The sequence below is a fragment of the Mchenga conophoros genome, linkage group LG4, assembly GCF_057382185.1.
Source record: "Mchenga conophoros isolate Kocher_MC1m ecotype Shallow Benthic linkage group LG4, M_conophoros_male_GT1.1, whole genome shotgun sequence".
In the NCBI taxonomy this organism is placed as follows: domain Eukaryota; kingdom Metazoa; phylum Chordata; class Actinopteri; order Cichliformes; family Cichlidae; genus Mchenga; species Mchenga conophoros.
In genome coordinates this window covers 13,952,863-13,967,855 of record NC_140529.1, presented here as the reverse complement: position 1 = coordinate 13,967,855, position 14,993 = coordinate 13,952,863, and the positions used below count along the sequence as shown (strand labels likewise).

Genomic DNA, 14,993 nt, shown 5'->3' with positions numbered 1-14,993 from the left:
TGGTTCTGCTGGAGCCTGGAGGTTTCTTCCTGTTAAAATTGTCACCAAGCGCTTGCGCTAAAGTCTGACTGTTGAGTTTTCTCTGTATTATTTTAGGTTCTTTACCTTACAATACAAGGTTCCTTGAGGCAACTGGTGTTTTGGTGCTATATAAATAAAACTGAATTGAAAATGATTGGATTCAAGAAACGCCCTTTGGCATCAGATTTTAACACATGGAAGGTAGGAACAAGAATAATGGCAAAGTGAAAAACTGTGCAGGGACATAACCAGGGATTTTTAAAAAAACAAAAAAACTCTTGCATAATTAGTAGTAGTACTACATAATTATCTCATTATTAATGCAGGAGTATGCACACACTTGACTATTTACACTAAAAACGAATGACAGTAATAATGGTATTGGATAGTTATTCGTGAATGGTAAATTTGCAGATATAGGAGTCGTTATATGTGGCGTTTTCCTTTAATGGCAGTGCACTGACATTCAGGGAATGACATCATTGCGCTGTGAACACGCACGTCGTTAAGTAACGAGAGGGGGAGACAGACTCGAGCGGAGAACGGCCGTCGTACTGCCGGAGCATCTCAGGGACTATTAACAGGGAGTGCAGTCGACGACTGAGCTAAGAGCTGGGGGTATGAGAGCCACCAGAATCCGCTTCCATCCTCCACTACCCGGGCTCTTGTCCGACTGACAACCATCGGATCAGAACCTTCACCAACCCAGCTCTCGGACGAACCTAATATCGGGTGAGTGCTGGGTCAGGGAACCGGAGAAACCAAGGGGGAAAAGGGGCCAGATTCGGCCGAATCAGACGCTCCTATTCACGGCTTCCAAGAGAGGGGGAGGGGGCGCGTAGTAGGGATCTGCACAGGCTTGTCCAGTGACATACATGGGTGCGGTTATAATATAAAATGTGACGAAGTATAATATTAAATATTATTAGCTTTCTTTATTTTATTTTTTACAGTATTAACGGGGCTACGCGCATCACGGTTCCGTTTACGTATTTATCCTAGCTTACTCTTAGCAGCTAACTCTTAACTAACGTAGCAGCCTAGCGCTGATGTTTTTCACTAACGTTACTCGAAACGTCCTCAAATTATACAGAAACACTCAATAAACACTCAGTAAATACTCAGTAAATCTTAGCAATTTTAAAAAAACGTAACTGAAACTACGGCAGATTTGTTGCTCTTGCCTATTCGCCACTGGCTTGCTACTTGTCAAATTGCAAACAGGAAAGAGAAATGTAGCGTTGCCGTTATAAAAAAAACAACAACAACAACAACATACATTTTTGTTGCAACTTTAGGCGATATTAACACACGCATTCAGCGTGGAGTCTGTAACACGCGAGTTGTTTGTGTAGTAGTGACAGCTGTCCGTGTGCGAGAGGCATAACGTTAGCTCTGTTCTTCGTGTGATTGTGAAATCTTTTGGCTCTGTTACAGTACTTGTTTTGTTTGTTTTAAAAGAGCGATAATCATTTCCAAGTATAGCACTTTTTTAAACATCCATCTAAACGATTACATGTACGGAAAACGCACGATAATTTAACTTCAGATTGAGGTCATTTTAGTGATATATTGTCTGTGTGTGTGATTTTTCAACCACAGTGTACAACATCCTCAGGACATCCTGTCTCAGCAGTCACCACTAAGACTCCCCCCAACCAGCAGATGTGTACTGTACCATCTTAACCAATCCACTCTCGTGTAGACGATTACTACCGTAATAGCACATGGTGTTTTTTCCAGTGCAGTGTGACAGGCTAATTCCACTTGCTTCACTTCACACAAGGCACCTTTGAAACCTCAAATCACAGACTCTTCACGTTACTGCAATAACTGCATTTGCTGTACTAAAGTCTGTCTTAGTCTTTTAGTAGCTCATGAGAAAATATCTCAAATAATATGGGTAGAGTCTTATATTTAGCGTCTTGTGCCACTGTTCCTATATGAAGTAATTAACCATTGGCACTTTCGTTGTACCCTTTAGATGTAACCTTGTGTTAGTGTTCCTCCCTAAATCGGGAGACCTGGCTGCAGCACATGAGACATGAACTCTCACTCTTTAATGACCCAGATCCATCTGCCTCTATCACATCTCCTAGCAGGCTGTCCTCATCAGGTAGAGTTCATCAGGATATGTACGGCCTTTGTGATGCAGTTGCTGCTGATGAAAAGCAAGGTTCAGTTGATCCATGATGGTGATTCCTGGGTGTTTTTTAGAGCTTGTGTCTGCGTTCCAGCAAAACTAATATGTGGAGTCATTTAAAGTTGGGATTTTATAAAGGTTCTTGAGTTGGCAGATGCAACACAGGGATTGGTGAAGAAGATGCAGGGCGTTCTGTGCTTTGCAAACGTTCGGTTGGAAAGTTGAGGGTTGAAACTCGAAAGCAACAGCATTTTATAAACGAGCGTCAGTGTAATATGATGTTTTGTTGCAGTAGTGTTAAAGGGTGGCGACAGTAGAAATGTCCATGCTGATAAAGTCTGTGCAGCGCTTTGTGGAGTTCATCACACAGAATTGTGTGAGGGCCTTGACATAGATAAAGCCAGTCAGTGGCTGGCTGCTCATGCCTTCACTCGCTTGGCAGTGCCAGCGCAGAACGGCAGAGAGCTTAGTCTTGCTTTTGCAATGGCTGCACAATGTGGCGTGGTGGAGCGAGCACTAAATAAGTGATGATCCTGCTCCGGCATCACGTGCAAATCAGCTCGACACACACGCACACAAAACCCCCCCCAAAAAAGCTGTTTCATTTCCTCGTGTGTGCCAAGTCCGTTGATTCTGGTTCACTCCACTTCCAAGTGGAAACTGGCATTTGTGCATGGCCTCTCTCTCTCTCTCTCTTTTTTTTTTTTTTTCCTGTTTTTCTTTCTCCTCCCTTCCATGTTTTTGCTGATCTCACTGCAGCCGCCTCTCTCTCACCCCTAGCTGCCCTACAAATCTGATCTTGTATTTCTGGGCACCAGACAGCTGTTTGCTGATCAAGTGGCCCTGTTTGGGCCACATTCTGTCTCAAAAACATGTGAACACTTGAGTGCTGAGGGATCGGTACACATCATGTGAGCAGCTGACTGACCCTTGAGGATAAATTCCCTCTTTCTGCCTTTAGGGGAAAGTTCAGGAAATGGTCATGGTTATAGCTGAAGTGGTGAAAGAGGAGCGATGATGCTCAGTTTGTATGTTTGTTGCTTTATTTTAATATCTGTGTTTTCCCACTGTGACAGTGACAAGTTGGAAGCATGGAGCTGAGAGTTGGGAACAAGTACCGGCTCGGGCGAAAGATAGGGAGTGGTTCTTTTGGAGACATTTACCTCGGTAAGTTGAAGCATCCACTTTCTTTTTTCTTTTTTTTTTCTTCAGTTCTTAAACGCTTTACCCAGCTTTCTGCCCGGTGAGGTTCTTTCCACATTAGTGTGTGGAGAGCCTCTCTTTTCAAACTGTGCCATTCCTTTTTTTTCTTTTTTTTTCCTCCTTTTTCCGGGGACTGAACTCAGATTTTCCTTTATGCTCATTCGTCTTTGGTCCTCGTACATGCAAAGGTGCAATTGTCTTGACTGCTGTGGGTATTTCTGCACGTGTCTCTTCAGGTGCCAACATCGCCACTGGTGAGGAGGTAGCCATCAAGCTGGAATGTGTGAAGACCAAACACCCACAGCTGCACATTGAAAGCAAGTTCTACAAGATGATGCAAGGAGGAGGTAAGAAATTAGAGCTTGGACATGCTTGTCAAGATTTTTCAACACATTCCTTCTTGAATTTATTGGCCAAGACGGCATAGGAGATGCAAATCCTATGAAATCTGCTAAATGTGTAAAGTGAAGATGACGATAAATGTCCAACCAGCAGTGTGTGCGCCACGATTCGGGGGCTTTGTTCTGATTTGATGTGTCTTCACTAGTGGGCATTCCATCTATAAAGTGGTGTGGCGCAGAGGGAGACTACAATGTGATGGTGATGGAGCTGCTCGGCCCTAGTCTGGAGGACCTCTTCAATTTTTGCTCCCGCAAATTCAGCCTAAAGACTGTCCTGCTTTTGGCTGACCAGATGGTATGCTACGAACCTTTCAGTTAAAGTCAGGGATAATTTTGTGATATGTGTGTTTTGTAATATTGGCCTTTTTGTAGACTGTGCTGGCCTAGATGTTAGATTTTATTGGTGGCTCTCTCTCAAGCACAACTGATCTCACCTTTTGTTCCAGCTGAAGCTTCTCTTTATACATCCTCTGGCACATTTTGCCTTGTTTTCATATCAATGGAATGAGAAAGCCAAGATGTATTGAGGGCACTAAGGGTATGGCTGGCTTTTTAGATGGGATGAGAACACATTTTGTCTACATAGCTTTCATTGCTGGTTGCAGGGATTTTAAAAAAACAAAAAACAAACTCCACAGGAAGTGGTGACGCTCAGTCTGTTGTGGAGATCATTTACACCAGTAGCTTCAGTTAATAGATATTAATTGCATATGCTGGGCAGGAAGTCATAAAGTGTAAAGGACAGCCGGAAGGTGACATGCAGTCTCACGCTGGTTGTTATGACACATTCATAACAACCACAAATTGTGAAATTTTTGGATTCCAGAACTTTTTGTTTTTGCATATTTATATAGTGTTTTGATAGTATATACTCAGAAAAGAAATGGTCATGTGACAATAACTGTTTTTCTGAGTCGGGGAAACTCCACAGGGGCAGTGCTGAACTCATGGGATGTAAAATATAAGATGACTTGTCATGTCCCATTGTAACCTTTGTTTTTACCTAGAGGCTTTTTGTGCTGCTAACATTGTTTCACCACTCTCCCACCTTTCCTCTCCAGATAAGTCGCATTGAGTACATCCATTCCAAGAACTTCATCCATCGAGATGTAAAGCCTGACAACTTCCTGATGGGACTCGGCAAGAAAGGCAACTTGGTGTACATCATTGACTTTGGGCTGGCCAAGAAGTACCGTGATGCCCGCACACACCAGCACATTCCTTACCGGGAGAACAAGAACCTGACGGGCACAGCGCGCTATGCCTCCATCAACACACATCTTGGGATCGGTAAGACTTGGAGGAGACACGTGAGCCTAATTTGCCTGCATTTTAATGAAGGCTTTGGTGTGTTGGATATGAAACCATGGTGTTAAATTTTGCAGAGTACTGCTGTTATTGAGTTATTTAGACATAATCTGAAGCATTTATCTTACAGCTCTGTATTGTGATTAATGTTTCTTACTGATATAGTAGAGAGAGCTTCCCTTAAGCAGAAAGAACTGTATTAAGGTGCCATGTTAGTTCAAGTTCAGAGATTTTCTGATGCACCAGATCTTTCCTTTTAAAATAATCAGTTATATGATTTAAACTGATACAGTCTCTCTGTAATGTTGTTCTTATGCTCGCTGTGGCCCCACAGTGTTTGTGGTCGTGCACCTCTCGAGTACTTAGTGCGCATGCGCCAACCAGCGTGCAGCCTGTTACAGTCGCTCCTGCTTTTCTCTTAGTTTAGCTTTTTTTTTCTACGTATTCTTTTTTTTCCTGACTTGTATTTTCCTCCGTTTTCTCTCTCTTACTCAATCATGTGGATTGAGAGAGTTTTTGTTCTTCTGGTGGCCGTGGAACTGTTACTTTTATCAAGGAACGGGACCGCGGCACATCTCCTACACGCACGGACTGTTTACTCCAGAGATCAGCTGATCGCCCTGATGCCGGCCGGTTCGCTGGCCAGGCCCGCAGAAGTACCAGCTGAAATTTGGAGGAAAACACATCGGGGATGCAGAGGTCAAGGACAGAAGAGAAGAAAAAAGGTGACGGTGAGACAGCGGAGGCTCGAAGCGAGGAGGAGGTTTAAACCGTGTCTGCCGTCTATCGTGATGGGTAATGTGCGATCGTTGGCAATTAAAATCGACGAGCTCTCAGCACTGGTACGGAGTCAGAGGGAATACCGAGAGTGTAGCCTGATGTGTTTCACCGAATCATGGATGCACCAGGACATTCCCGATGAGAATGCTTCCGTGGAAGGCTTCCACACTGTTCGGGCGGACAGGGACAGCATCGCTAGCGGTAAGCGGAAAGGAGGTGGGCTGCTGTTTTAGTTAACAACCGGTGGTGTAACCCTGCCAACATAACAATCAAAGAAAGGATTTGTTGCCCGGACACTGAACTGTGTGCTGTTGGACTCAGGCCGTATTATTTACCCAGGGAATTCTCTCACGTCATCTTGGTGGCTGTTTATGTACCCCCCTCTGCTAACCCCACAGCTGCATGTGACACTATCCACTCTGCCATAGCTCGGCTACAGACTCAGCACCCGAGTGCCTTTATTGTGATCTCGGGTGACTTCAACCATGTATCACTGGACAATACACTACCAACATTCAAACAATATGTGGACTGTCCCACCAGGGGAGAGAAAACTTTAGACTTACTGTATGCTAACGTCAAGGATGCATACAGCTCCTCCTCCCTCCCCCCACTTGGTAGGTCAGATCATAACCTGATTCACCTCACCCCCCGCTATGTGCCAATTGTGAGGAGGGAACCTGTGACCACCAGGACTGTCAGGAGGTGGTCAGAGGAGGCCTTAGCAGAACTACAGGGCTGTTTCGAGGTGACCGACTGGGAAACACTCTGTGAGCCTCACGCCGAGGACATCAATGGGCTTACTGAGTGTATCACAGACTACATAACTTTCTGCACCGACTCCATTGTTCCAGCTCAGACTGTTCATTGTTACCCAAATAACAAGCCGTGGGTGACTAAGGACATCAAAGCCCTCCTCAACAACAAGAAGAGGGCTTTCAGAGGGGGCAACAAAGAGGAGGTGAGGAAGATCCAGGTGTTACTAAAGGACAAGATCAGAGAGGCTAAGGACAATTACAGGAGGAAGCTGGAGTGGAAACTCCAGCAGAACAGCATGAGAGAGGTGTGGAGGGGCATGAAGACCATCACTGGATTCAGGCCAACCAACAGCAGGGGAACTGAGGGAGGTGAGAATAGAGCCAATGAGTTGAATCTGTTTTTCAATAGATTCGACACCACAGTGTCTGCTCCTACCCCCACAACCTCACCTGTAGTCAGCCTGGAATCCAGAGCCACACCACTGTGCCAGCCTCTCTCTTCACATGTTGCCTCCTGTGAGATTCCTGACACCCCTCCCCCACCCATCACCTTCACTCAATACCAGGTTGAGATGCAAATGAGGAGACTTCACTCAGGCAAGTCTGCTGGACCAGACGGAGTGAGTCCCCTTGTCCTCAAGACCTGTGCCCCCCAGCTGTGTGGAGTCTTTCATAAACTGTTTATGCTGAGTCTGAGTCTGCAGAGGGTCCCGGTGATGTGGAAGACATCATGCCTCGTCCCTGTACCAAAGACGCCACGTCCCAGTGGCCCCCAGGATTACAGGCCCGTGGCACTGACCTCCCACATCATGAAGACCCTGGAAAGGCTCATCCTGGACCAGCTGCGACCCATAGTAAGACCACACCTGGATCCCCTTCAGTTCGCTTATCAGCCTCGTCTCGGAACTGAGGACGCCATCATCTACCTGCTCAATCGTGTCTACACCCATCTGGACCAGCCGGCGAGCACTGTGAGGGTCATGTTTTTTGACTTTTCCAGTGCTTTCAACACCATCAGGCCGACCCTCCTGGGTGATAAGTTAGCAGCGATGCAGGTGGATGCTTCTCTGGTGTCCTGGATTGTTGATTACCTGACAGGAAGACCACAATATGTACGTCTCCCACAGTGTGTGTCTGACAAGGTGATCAGCAACACAGGGGCACCACAGGGGACTGTCCTCTCCCCCTTCCTCTTCACCCTCTACACCACAGACTTCAGCCACTGCACAGAGACCTGCCATCTTCAGAAGTTTTCTGATGACTCTGCGGTGGTTGGATGCATCAGCAGGGATGATGAGACAGAGTACCGGGCTGTGGTCGACTCCTTTGTCACGTGGTGTGAGCAGAATCATCTGCAGCTCAACGTGGCAAAGACCAAGGAACTGATCGTGGACTTCAGGAAGACCAGGAAACACTTGACCCCTGTTTCAATTCAGGGGGTCAGTGTTGACATTGTGGAGGACTATAAATACCTTGGAGTACACATTGACAATAAACTGGACTGGGCTAAAAACACCACAGCACTTTACAGGAAGGGCCAGAGTCGTCTCTATTTTTTGAGGCGACTGAGGTCCTTCAACATCTGCCAGAAAATGCTGAGGATTTTCTATGAGTCTGTTGTGGCCAGTGCGATCCTCTATGCTGTTGCATGCTGGGGGAGCAGGCTGAGGGTCGCAAATGCCAACAGACTTAATAAACTAATCCGTAAGGCCAGCAATGTTGTGGGGATGGAGCTGGACTCCCTCAAGGTGGTGTCGGAGAGGCGGATGCTGTCCAAGATAAAGACAATGTTGGATAACACCTCCCACCCACTCCATGACATGCTGGTCAGTCACAGGAGCTCGTTCAGTGAGAGACTGAGATTACCGAAAAGCACCACTGAACGACACAGGAAATCATTCCTGCCTGTGGCCATCTCCCTGTACAACGCATCCACTTAACACACTGTTTGCTGCTACAACTACACATGTTTCTTTTCCAACTATTTATTTATGAGTGACTTATGTATGTATGTATGTATATATATATATATGTATATATTGTACTATTCTTAGTTAGTGTATTGTCCGTCTTGTCTTAATGTTGGTTTAAAATGGAGCACTGTAACAAAAAATAATTTCCCCCAGGGATCAATAAAGTATTCTGATTCTGATTTTGTAACCTAGCATGTTGCACTGCAGCCGCTGTAGTATGATCATGTTGATTTTCACTACTATTTTAATGATACTCAAGTACAGAAGCTCAGAGATGCATAGATACACAGGAGCTGTGCAATAGTTTGAAAACTTGAGACTTTGGACAGTGTTCATTGTAAAAAGTTTTCAACAAAGTCCTTGTTTGCAGTTTAACAACTTCTCCCTTATGCTACGGGGCGATCGTGGCTCAAGAGTTGGGAGTTCACCTTGTAATCGGAAGGTTGCCGGTTCGAGCCCCGGCTTGGACAGTCTCAGTCGTTGTGTCCTTGGGCAAGACACTTCACCCGTTGCCTACTGGTGGTGGTCAGAGGGCCCGGTGGCGCCAGTGTCCGGCAGCCTCGCCTCTGTCAGTGCGCCCCAGGGTGGCTGTGGCTACAATGTAGCTTGCCATCACCAGTGTGTGTGAATGGGTGGATGACTGGATGTGCAAAGCGCTTTGGGTCCTTGGGGACTAGTAAAGCGCTATATAAATACAGGCCATTTTTATGCTATCCAGCTATCTGGTGCTATCGTCTGAGTGGCGATACCTATTGTTCAACAGCTTCCTGTACCCTAATGGAGGGCAAATAGAAATAATTGTGTGATCATGACCAATGGAGACGATATACCTTAAAACGGGTTTATCCTTGTAAATATATTCATCTGCGTACACTTTTTGGTCAGACAGAAGGGAGAGAGGTTCTCACCCATGTGAGATGTGCGGCCATGCACCACTCCAAGATCCTAACTGCGTGCCATTTAAAGCAGATGATGTATGCGACTACCGAATGTTGATTGGTTGACAAGTGGGCAGGAGTATAGTGGGGTGCGACAGTGGAGTTGATCAGGAACGGGAAAATGGCGCAAAAAAAAAAAAGTAAAAAATCTTTAAGAGTCCTCTGTCCACACTTTAGTATTTTTTTTTTTTTTTTTTTTTTTCTTCATCTGTTTCACTTCAGCTCATTCAGTGCTCTTCTCCGTGGCCGGCTAACGAACCAACAACAACATGAGCAAGTGTGTGTGTGTGTGTGTGTGTGTGTGTGTGTGTGTGTGTGTGTGTGTGTGTGTGTGTGTGTGTGTGTGTGTGTGTGTGTGTGTGTGTGTGTGTGTGTGTCCGTCCTCCATCTGACCACAGAGCTCACAGCAGGCAGGTGGGCAGGCTCCACAGTGGAGCTGACAGCAAGTGCACTCTCTCTGTCATAAGGTTTACATTTCATTGAACTGGTGTGACTGTGTTAATGAAGATGTGGTCTCAGTAGCCTTAGACTTGTGACTCAAAGAAATCTCATCAGCTCCACAGCAGATGTAGAGATTTCATCTAAACATTACTTTAAATGTGATTCTTTAGAGCCACTCTATGGCACTCATCTCTTTTTAAACCCTCTAGCACATACCTGGATTTGTGGAATACTTGGAATCTTACAAATTACTATGATCTTTTCCCTTTCACCAAATCGTAACATGATTGAGTTAAAGCACCCAAAAAAAATTTATGTTGTTTGAAGTTCTTCCTTGTGCTTAATATTTCTTCTGTGTAGAAATTTACTGACTCTAGCTCTGTTTTTTGTTTAGTGAAAAGTCCCTCTTATTCAGCCATTTAATTTTGGATGTGCCTCTTCGCTGCGGCATCGTTTTATCATCACTGTATCTGATATATATACAGGCTGTAAAGAAGGAAGAGTTATCTGGGACTGTGGGGATAGGGGGGAAGGGTTCCCGTTGCTTTGTAATTTCATTCTGATGCTCTTTAAACAAATTTACAGGCCTTTTTGTAATGATTGTTATGATGACTAATGATCTTTCTTCCTCTCTCTCATGCGTTCTGTCTACAGAGCAGTCCAGGCGTGATGACCTGGAGTCTCTTGGCTACGTCCTCATGTACTTCAACCTGGGGTCACTCCCGTGGCAGGGCCTCAAGGCTGCCACAAAGAGACAGAAATATGAACGGATCAGCGAGAAGAAAATGTCCACACCCATTGAAGTTCTTTGCAAAGGATACCCATGTAAGTGAGGCTCACAGGGCGCCTCTGCGTACTACACATACCTCTGAAATTATTTTAAGATGTATTGTATTTTCTCAGTATGAAATTGAATGCTAACAATTATCTAATCACACAAAGTTTACCGCTACAGTGAACTTTCTGTTCTACTCTCATTATTTTTATTTACCCTCTTACAGCTGAGTTCTCCACATACCTGAACTTTTGCCGCTCACTCCGTTTTGATGACAAACCAGACTACTCCTACCTTCGACAGCTCTTCAGGAATCTGTTCCACCGACAGGGCTTCTCTTACGATTATGTCTTTGACTGGAACATGCTCAAATTTGTAAGTTTATATCTACAGTTTCTAACTTGAACTTTGATTTGTATTTTCACCACATTATAATACGGCTACCTGTCAGTAGTTAGGCTTGAATGTGGCTTATCTCATCTAAAAGGGTGCCAGTCGGACAGCTGAGGATGGGGATAGGGAGAGGAGGACTGCGGATGAGAGAGATGAGCGGATCGGAGGAGTCCCTAGGGGGTCTGCATCACGAGGCCTCCCTCCAGGTCCAAATCCTGGAGCTCCCAACAGAGTCAGGAACGGCCCTGAGCAAGCAATTTCTAACCCTGCCTCTCGGGTCCAGCAGTCTGGTGAGTTTTCAGCCAACTGCTGCATTACAAGAAAAAAAGAGGAAACAGAATAAGACGGACACCAGAGTATTTTTCTTTTTTCTTGAATATTTTTATCTAATCTAGGCGTTTTTTTTTATTGTGTTTTAGGTAACACGTCACCACGTGCAATTTCTCGTGCAGAGCGAGAGAGGAAGGTGAGCATGCGGCTCCACCGTGGTGCTCCTGCCAACGTATCATCCTCTGACCTCACAGCCCGCCACGACCAATCGAGAATTTCTACGTCACAGGTGAGAAAAGGCCCTGGGGTTGATCAGGTAACCCACAAGGCTGGTGATGATAATAATTTGTTTTGCTTGTTTTTTTACCTCTACATTTTTATTCTTGAGCCCTACTAAAGTAGCTTTGTTTGATTCTTATACTGGGACTTTTTGCAACATCTGTGTTCATCCACAGTCTGTAATTAGCCATTTTAGTTCCGTTCGGTTAAAGATTTCTTCTTTTAGGCTTAGCTCTGGCATCATAAACCTCTAAGAGTAGATAGCAGAGTGTTTAAAGTAGTCTGAAGCTTGAGCTTTTGACTCAGGCCTGATTATTTAAATAATATATATAATGCCACTTTGTACAGCATTGATTCGTCTAAACTGGAGTCGCCAAACTTCGACATTGAGAGAGACATTTTAGCCCCTCCTACTTAACAGAAGAAAAAACGGCATACAAGGGTGACAGAAGGTTAGACTTTGGGGGTAGGACAGGCAGATAGATGACTGATGTAATTGGGAGAGGATAAATTAATACATGGTATGTAGGGCTGCAACGATTCGCCCATATATGTTTTTGTAACTGCAATACACTACAGGACGCTATGGTGTAGTATCGCCTATACTGTCTGCCAAGACTGCACTCAATACTAACGAAGAAGAACAGCAAGGACAGAACGAGATTTTAAAAAAATACGAAAGCATTAACATTGTAATTAGCTTGCAAAGTTATCAGTGTTGTTTGAACTGTACCTAATGGGGTTAGGACATGATTCTGTGTGTGTGTGTGTGTGTGTGTGTGTGTGTGTGTGTGTGTGTGTGTGTGTGTGTGTGTGTGAGAGAAAGAGAGCTGTAATTGCTGACTCTTTATCTTGAATCTGTACTGTCCTCTGCAGGTCAGCGTGCCATTTGAGCACATGGGAAAATAGAATTTTCCAGCTCTGCATGCAAGTAAAACTGACAGGTGAGGTGTAGCGTGGTTTTTGTTTTGTTTAGTTTTTTTAAATATTTGCTATTTATCTGTAAATTTCTTCTTTAATGACAATACATCTCTTGTTTCAGGGCTTCAAGGTATAGTTGTTGCTACAGTTTATTTTCCTTCATTCTTACTTTGTTCTAAGAAAAGATGATTGCAAATGGACACATGGGTCTTTGGAAAAGGACTGTAACTCTTTCAGGATCCAGGAAAATACACGAAGGTATCCAGCAATTTTTTTTATTTTATTTTTTTTTACTTTTTTTTTTTCTGCTTCTTCCTTCCTTCTCCATGAACTTTCTTTACTGAACCCTGGATTATCACTACCACAATACAAATGACAAAGCTGCACCTTGACAGTTGCTCATACCTGCCCTCCTCTTCCTCAAAACATTCCCTCAGCATTCTGAAAAATGTGAAGAACTGTTGGCATCAAAGGAGCAGAAGGGTATCCGGGACATGCATGTGTTTAATCAAAGGTTGATTATAAGCTGACATTATTTTCCCCCAAAAAAATGTATTTTTCAATTTAGACACAGCAAAAACATCTTTTGATTTTCATAATGACATTGGAGTACTCTCCTGTTCTTAAAGGGGGCCTCTTATGCTCGTTTCCTGCTCCATATTTGAATTCTTTGAGCCTACTAATAGAAGTAGCTTTGCATGATTCACAGTTTATAATAATCCATGTTTGTCTTACACTGGGTCTTGCAGCCTCTTTGTTCATCTCTTCCCTGAACGGCTTCCCCCTCTAAGTCAACTTTTCTGTTTCTGCCAAACATAACAACTTTATTAGGATATGCCGTCTCTATGACATCACAAAGAGCCAAGACTAGAGAGAAACTGTCTGAAATTGGGCATTCAGAGCAGTCTGAAGCCAAAACATTTAGCTCATGGATTACTTATACAGGGAAACTACATACAGACTATGGAAGAAAATGAAGCATAATAGGTCCCCTTTACTGTTTGTTTTTAATAACCTCTTAAATAAATATAAATAAATGGAGACATGTAGGTCAGGTGATAGAAGGCAAAATGAAGAGTAACTTTGAAAAAGGAATAGTAAGTGATGTTTTTAGCTGCTGTAATGTTTCTGGTGAAGTAGCATTTGGTGATTGCTTGTCCTTCATCCCTTTTGTGATTACTTGCTGCCCCTCAAAACGTAGCCATGGAAGTCTTCGCCACCCCTTACTTGCCTGTTTTGAATCTTTTTTTCTTTTAAAAATGTTAGTGGAAATGGTAAAGAATGACGGTAGATGACAAAAAAAATTAAAAAAAATAAAGACAGAACTCTGAAGTCTTGAGGGAAGCTCCTCAGGAAATTTTCAGCAAACTGATTATATTCGACCAGAGACCACAGCTGCCCACTTTGGCTAACAAAAAGTGGCTGCAATTTTTATGATAGTTCTTAACATGACCTTTTTTTATTCTTTTATTATTGAAGGTAATAGGGGGTACTGGGCAGGCTCCTTCAACATTTGGGATCACATTTCAGGGTGCGGTCTGGGAGGGGGGGCATCCAGTAATATACTATAACTATACTTTTTTTTTTTTTTTTTTTTTTTTTCCCACACCCAAGTTTGTTTACTCCACTGTAAATATTTTTTTATTTCAATGTAAAGCCAAATGTGGTAATTTTTGTTTTAAAGTGTAAAGTAGAAAAATGGAAACTAACAACAGAAATAGGCATTTGAAGTTTGGGTATTTAAAATGCTAAATTGTGGGATGGATTACTGTTGCTGTGCCAGCTGGGTCATCCAACATTTTGTGTATGTGTGAAAGGAAGCGTGATACAGTGAATCCCTGCAAAGAATAATAAATTCCCTTTGTCTTAGTTTGTATGCAGTTTTTTTTTAAATAACTGTATTTATGTTAAACTGTCACTCATCATCCTGTAATTTATTGGACGTACCTTCTATGTTTTTTGAATGCCTTTGTTTCTCAGTTGTTCAAAGCCTGTCCACCTTCATCGTTATTCAATACTTAGGGCTTTCAGTATCCTGCAAAAATAAAATGCCAATAGTGTGATGTCACCTTTTGGATTTTTATTTTTTTTTTAACTTCCAGAAACCTTGACGATGTCATTAAGAAGAAAGCTTAACTGATGCAATTTGCAGGGATTTGTAAATAGCAGTGTACTGTGTGTAATTACCTTTGTACAGGCCACCATGACCCAGTGGCATTGTAACTGTTGGGTTGGGGATGGTATGGAGAATGAGCCTATTTGGGGGGATTTCACTTTATGTATTGTGTACTGATATCATGTACAGTTCTTAAACACTCTTTATTTACAGTATTTGTGTATATTTTATGAAGTAATAAAAATTAATAACGTTGCTCACAATTTCTGACTT

At 43.5% G+C, this 14,993-nt stretch overlaps 1 protein-coding gene across 1 annotated transcript; it reads left to right on the top strand.

Moving 5' to 3' along the window:
• The first annotated feature begins 537 nt into the window (after nucleotides 1-537).
• LOC146575693 (casein kinase I) lies at nucleotides 538-14,983 on the top strand. Its single transcript, XM_085270516.1, has 11 exons — nucleotides 538-753; nucleotides 3,241-3,331; nucleotides 3,604-3,714; nucleotides 3,915-4,063; nucleotides 4,830-5,058; nucleotides 10,621-10,791; nucleotides 10,968-11,116; nucleotides 11,229-11,424; nucleotides 11,554-11,693; nucleotides 12,560-12,627; nucleotides 12,726-14,983. The coding sequence occupies exons 2-10, from the start codon at nucleotides 3,256-3,258 to the stop codon at nucleotides 12,590-12,592; spliced, it is 1,254 nt and encodes a 417-aa protein (XP_085126642.1). The 5' UTR covers nucleotides 538-753; nucleotides 3,241-3,255; the 3' UTR covers nucleotides 12,593-12,627; nucleotides 12,726-14,983.
• The last annotated feature ends 10 nt before the right edge of the window (nucleotides 14,984-14,993 follow it).

Bases quoted from the DNA above. Each gene is read 5' to 3' on its own strand.
- LOC146575693 (XM_085270516.1), top strand. From the start codon at position 3,256: ATGGAGCTGAGAGTTGGGAACAAGTACCGGCTCGGGCGAAAGATAGGG. The intron at 11,425-11,553 runs GTGAGTTTTCAG...ATTGTGTTTTAG, and splicing joins CTCTCGGGTCCAGCAGTCTG to GTAACACGTCACCACGTGCA. The intron at 11,694-12,559 runs GTGAGAAAAGGC...TGTCCTCTGCAG, and splicing joins CGAGAATTTCTACGTCACAG to GTCAGCGTGCCATTTGAGCA.